Below are 6094 nucleotides of genomic sequence, written 5' to 3' on the forward strand. Positions count from 1 at the left end.
ATCCAAATCTAAACGACCAAATCTAAACGATCGTGTACTAAATATCTTACGCACGTTGTTGACGGCATGGTTGATAGGCCATTTTTTGTATTTTCCATTATGGACCTATGGGCTTTTTTCGTTTTCGAAATTATTTTATACAGTGTAAATATTTTTTTGTTTGTTATATTTTTCAAAAGTCCCCTTACTTTATTATAAACATGCATTCTCACATTACTATAACAATGTGGAAGTCTCCTTTATAAACTCATAAATTCATTCATGGGTTTGGGCCCTAAAGGAACCCAAGTTTTGGAGGGGGTGAGAATATACGTAAAAGTAGGTCCACCAATATCTACGTGCGTGCCGCGATTAGTTGTGGTGTGGCATGGCGTGGCAAGGAGAGAAATAAAAATTATAATATTTTTTTCTTGTCATTAATAATATGACCATTGGAGTCTCTCCCCGCTTACTATATATATCGGGTTTCATTCTTCTCTTTATACGTACTCAGAAAGCAACACAAAATTCTCTTTCAGTATACCGAGCAGTAGAGTATCTATTTGAATGTTGTGAATTTCAATTTTAGTGCAAAACTAATTGAAGAACGAGGCTATTTTATCCTAGGGACAACGGGGCGATCAAAATTGTTTGCACAAAAGAGAAGAGCCATGAAACGTCTTAAAGAGAGCGAGATTTGCGACTCAGCCATTTTCTAACTTATTTCTGCTTTTGCAGCACGCGTTTTGACCGGGTGATTTGATTAGATATTTTCATAACTATGCGTTTTGACTAGGCAACGAGCAAGGTGATCACCAGGCGTTTTAACCAATACATGAGTTGATTAGTTTGCAAGTTGACCAATTGGCGTTTTAACCACTATGCAAGCTGACTAGAGAAGGCATTTTGATCAGACGAGATACCAATACCTTACGCGAGATACAAGGCATTAAGGCTTCTCATCGCTCCTTCTAGGCAAATTGCAATAAAATATTAAAAAAAAAAAAGATAGAGCCTCAATCATGAACTTGATAAATTAATTACAATATAGTTAGTCAAGATGTTGGATTAATTACAATGCAATTAAAGATATTTAGGGCATTTTAGAATGAATAGAAAATGAATTGACGTGCGTCTCATGTGTTTACTATAACTTTTGATAGAGCCCAGCATAAGAATTTGAGAAATTAATAAGTTGTTGGATTAATTCTATTGCAATTAAAGATGTTGAAGGAATTTTAGGATTGACAGAAAATCAATTCACTTGCATCCCGATGTGTTTTTTCTAAACAGTTATATGTCTTGCTAAATTTCCAAATGAAAATTCAATTTACCTCCTAATTTATTTATTTTAGTTTTATTTTTGGTACTTTAGTTTCGTATTTTCTAAAGGTCAGTTGTTTATCTCTACGCTTTTAAAATATCTATTTTAATTTTTCTATTATTTTAAAAAATGACCATATTGGTCTTTCGATTTTAGCATGACAATCCATTCTGATGTAGCACAAAATTTGTATAAACGAGTTTCTAATTTGTAAATTTTGTGAAAATAAAAAGGAAAACAATCCCTGTATAGTCAAAGGGAGCATATATTAACAGCTAATATTGATAAAATGTTAATTTCTTTCAAACAGACAACACATTCAATTATGTATTCAAAGGTGAAAGGTAAAGAAGTTTGTAATGAAATGGAAGGCAAGAAGCAAGGGTATCCAATTATTGCTGTTGGCTCCTTAGCTCATTTTTATCAAGCGATTGAGATATTGAGACTGAGAAGGAAGAGAAGAAGCTAACTTAAGCACACTAATTTCACAAATGCATTACAATGGGCTAACTGATTCCATAAATGATGTAGAAAAATCATAACTGAAGAAAAAAGAAAAAAAAAGAACTCACTCATACAATATAATATAACACACCCAAATCAACATTTACATCTCCCAAATCAAGTCCCCCTCTCTCTCTCAACTTCCTTTCCTATTGCACATATGACTTCTAATGTGGAAGCTGAATATCACAAACCCTGAAACCCTCACCAAATCCCACTTCAAACCCATAAAATTAAACTCTAAAATTCGTTTCTCTTCAATCAATTTTTTTTCCTTTTTTTCATTTTAACATCTAAATCTGTTTCCAAGTTTATCAATGATCACGTGTTTCTCGGTTGTCAACCGTCAAGTTGCCACTGCTGCTGCTCCCTCCAACACGATTTTCGCCACCCCTTGCTGCCAAAGCAACAACTTCAGGTGACATGTCCCAGCTTCCACTTTTTCTTCCCCAGCTGGATAGCCTCGGATGTAATCCACCACGTTCGTTACCTTCTTCAACGGCAGCTCTAATATCTGGAGATACTTCACCAAGTTCACCTTCTTTTATGTTCAACCGCTCACTGATCTGAGGTTGTTGTCCATCAAAAGGATCTGCTCCAGAATTGATGTCTCCCCATACTGTTTTCCTTCCCATTTCAATGTCCTCTACTCCTTTGCCTACATTTGGACTCATAAAACCACCCGTTCCGAGTCGAGTAGGAGGTAGAACAGGCTCTTTAGGCACGGTCGCTCTGAAGTTGTTCTTGGATGCAGGAATGCTGGAGCAAAAGATTTCCTTGAAGTTGTCCATTACTCCTTTGTTGTATGGGTTGGCCCTTCGATCATAACGATATCTAAAATTCTCGTAGGTAGTCTGCAAATTAAGCCAGCTCAAATTGATCAAGAATGAGAGTGTGATCAATTCATGAGTTCTAGTAAGTTTTGCTTAGATATTGCAGGTGATGGCTCACCTGATTTGTACTGATGAGATATAAATGGAAGGCAGTAAGGCCACCAACGAACCACATGGAGATGAAAGTGTAAACAATTAGCACAATGGAGGCAGGAGTCTTGATCATCGCTCTCCATATGGATGTTTCCTCTGCTGACATAATCCTCCTGATGTAGACCCAGCAGAATGAAAACACATATATGCAAAGAAGGGTTGTTGAGAAGACGAACATGAAGAAAAACCTATAGTTTCTCTGCATCAAAAGTTAAAACACATCAATAAGCAAAAAGAGTTCTAGAAGAAGGGAAAAAAAACCCCCACAAACTCCAAGTTAGAGACTAGGAAATCTTGACAAGATATCGACAAGATGAACCCAAAGTTAAGGTATGAAAAGAAATGAACACTTACCAGACCAATACACTGCCCAACCCAAGGACAATGATGATCAAATCTTTCCACGCAGTTATTGCAAATAGAACAATGCGAGCAGCGAGGAGGTCTATAAAGCATGCATGTATCACAATACTTGATCTTAACAGTGATACCATTGACCTCTACTTCCTTGATACGAGGCAATCGTAATTGAGGAGTTTGAGCAGATCCAGTATCAACACTACCTTCATAGGGTTCAGGTTCAGGTGGGTGTGCATTTCGAGGAATTATTCCAGGATCTCTTCCCGAAGTAAGCAACAGGAGGACTAAAATCTAGAATAAAGCATGTAGTTATAATCTCAACACTTCAAGAAACAACGCATCAAGAGCAGAGCAAATACTAACAACAGTAGTACAGTGGTTGCTATGTTATGTTGAAATGCCCAACACTCACCATGTTCATAATGGCCAATGTGAAAATGACTATGAAACTAAGATAACTCTCCCATTAAACTCAGTGGCTAAGACAACATCTATCAGGTATCGAAAATGCTGTACACTTCTAACATTCATCAAATTTCTAGTATAAATAATCCTTAGGTTAATTTTTAAATAGGACGCTCTTATCAGTTCAAACTTGTAGGAGAGTTATAGGTCACTCTTATAATCCAGTAACCCTCTCTCCTCAGTCAGCGGATGGAAAAAAATCACTAGAACAACAGCAACAGCTGGTTATCCAGTTATAACAACGTGACAGGCAAGTTGGCTAAAGCTCGCCTGGACAGTCCATTTGAGACCTTGAGAACTATCTTCAACCATAACATGCTCGTCTCAAATGTAAGGATTGTTTAGAATTTTAAGGAATCAAAAAATTATTTGAACAGGGAGAACTAAACTTTCTTTGTCTAAGCTGATTGATATATCTTATCAAACATATGTAAAGTTTTCAATAAGATGGAGACACATGGTATCACATCTTGCAGAAAGCCATTAGTTGAGCTGACAAATTTATCTTGCAGAAAAAGCATTCCAAAATAGAATCCACAAAGAAGCAAAATGCAAGTTGGACCAAAGAAATATCAAGGAGGAATATAACGCTTCATTTCTGAATGGAGTTAGAAGGATGTAACTCACAAAGACTGTAAATGCAACAGCAACAACCATTATCGATATTCCCCAATCACCAGAAAAGTCATCCATCAGCTTCTTGGCAACAAATACACAGAAAATGGAAACAGGAGCAACAATAAGAAATATCGTCAGCACCAATGACCTAACATCTGGTCCAAAAATGAACCTTCCTTGGAGGAAGAAAATCTGCAAAAGGAGAGACAGAAACAGATTATCAAATAACTCCCAAGAGTACATATGTAGTTCTTATTATGAATATGACCCACGCTGATGGTTAAAACGACAAATAATATGAAAGGATATCAATAGACAATGAGTGTTCAGCAGATCACTAATCTATTGTCTATAGTACCTACTTCATGGTGAAAATAATGAATGCAAGTTATGGGAATAGGGAAATAATATTCATAAACTGTGGCACCAGATCATGGGAGCTTCATTACAGGAACATTTTGCAACTTTATCAAACTACCCAAATTTTCAAGGTTGAAAGAAAAACACTGATCATATACCATCACTATGTCATCTTAATACTTCACCACATGTATTAAGACATCGTAAAAAGTGAGCTGATAGTTTAGAATACTTTCTTACACATATGTAACCACAAGAAATATGACATAACCGAGGAAGCAAAACTCCAAGGGAAAGTAATTGTAGAACTGAGCAGTCTCTTGTTTCGAAACTATCTTCAGTTTGGAGCTAGACTTTTATTTTTTAAACCACCTTGTATTTGCAGTTTAATCTCCTTAATTGTATTACTATTTATCACATACAAAATAAATCCATTAAAATAGCAATTTGGCAGTTCTATAAAGCTCCTAAAGTCTTTAGACATCTCTCTATAGCAGGTTCTTCATGGTATAGACAAGATTTATGAGAAATCAGAAGGAAAAGAATGTTAAATGGGTAAAAGTTGAAGACGATAACAAGAACCGGATTTATACCAACAAAAAACTAAAACAAGAAACTAACTAGTAATCTAAAGCAAGAAAGAGAGAGAAGGAGAGATGAAATTAGGACTCACATTGCTTCCTTTCCAAGCTTGGTAGACTCGTAAATCAGTAGAACCGCTAGAGGATCCAGAAATCGGATCCGATCGCTGCGGTGGAGGAACCACATACATCTCTATTTTCCTTTGGTTAATCTAATGAACTTTCCGTTTCTGTTTCTCGAATCTCTCAACTCTCTCAGCTTAAAGAGAGATCCTAGAAACAAAGTAAAAACAACATAAGCAACTGAAGAAAGAAAACTGCGCATCAGATCAAAGAATAAGGAAGAGAAACAAAGGAGGTGAACTACTCCGACCGAAATTTCCGGGTACCGGAAGCGAAAGCCGACAGTTACAGAAGCAAATCTGAAAATTCCTTACCGGTGAGATAACGGTGGAGCTGAGAGAGGGTTAATCGGAGTATGAGGAGGAGGAAATGAGGGGTTTGGACATTGAAAAATCAAGGGTTTCTATTTCTCTCTCTATAATTTCTCAGCGACGGCCTGCTTTTTGGTGGGGGAGAAGGAGAAGAGGGGAGAGAGAGAGGGAGAGGGAAATAAAATTGTACGAGTGATTACTTTACAGTGCGAAATAGAGACGTGGCACATTTTGATTGGGGAACTGAAAGTTAGCCGGTTTATGAGTGACCCGGTTGGTTGGTTTTTTGGAATAGTAGTGAACCGGTGATTGAGCTCAAATTCAACCCATGTGGGGGTGTCTTCATTTGAACAAGTCTGTTTTTCTTTCTTTTCCAAATGAAAACTAATAATAAAAAACAACAACTGCGCCGTTAGCTGCATTTAATATTATTTAAATTTATCAATATACGTTTTTTTCTGGATAAAATTAAAAAAAAAATAC

At 36.6% G+C, this 6094-nt stretch overlaps 1 protein-coding gene across 1 annotated transcript; it reads right to left on the bottom strand.

Annotated features, from left to right (window-relative positions):
- Nucleotides 1–1773: 1773 nt before the first annotated feature.
- Nucleotides 1774–5783, bottom strand: LOC103491817 (probable protein S-acyltransferase 7). Its single transcript, XM_008451920.3, has 6 exons — nucleotides 5615–5783; nucleotides 5270–5450; nucleotides 4246–4428; nucleotides 3148–3444; nucleotides 2759–2992; nucleotides 1774–2661 (listed from the first exon to the last, which is right to left on the bottom strand). Exons 2-6 carry the CDS (start codon nucleotides 5366–5368, stop codon nucleotides 2122–2124), a joined length of 1353 nt encoding a protein of 450 aa, XP_008450142.1. The 5' UTR covers nucleotides 5369–5450; nucleotides 5615–5783; the 3' UTR covers nucleotides 1774–2121.
- Between the last annotated feature and the right edge of the window lie 311 nt (nucleotides 5784–6094).

Source organism: Cucumis melo, chromosome 6 (genome assembly GCF_025177605.1).
Source record: "Cucumis melo cultivar AY chromosome 6, USDA_Cmelo_AY_1.0, whole genome shotgun sequence".
NCBI classification, from domain to species: Eukaryota; Viridiplantae; Streptophyta; class Magnoliopsida; order Cucurbitales; family Cucurbitaceae; genus Cucumis; species Cucumis melo.

Excerpts from the sequence above, each read along its gene's own strand:
- LOC103491817 (XM_008451920.3), bottom strand. The coding sequence starts at position 5,368 with ATGTATGTGGTTCCTCCACCGCAGCGATCGGATCCGATTTCTGGATCC. Across the intron at positions 4,429-5,269 it reads AAGCTTGGAAAGGAAGCAAT|ATTTTCTTCCTCCAAGGAAG; the intron begins GTGAGTCCTAAT and ends CTCCTTTTGCAG. Across the intron at positions 3,445-4,245 it reads CTGTTGCATTTACAGTCTTT|ATTTTAGTCCTCCTGTTGCT; the intron begins GTGAGTTACATC and ends GCTTTATTCTAG.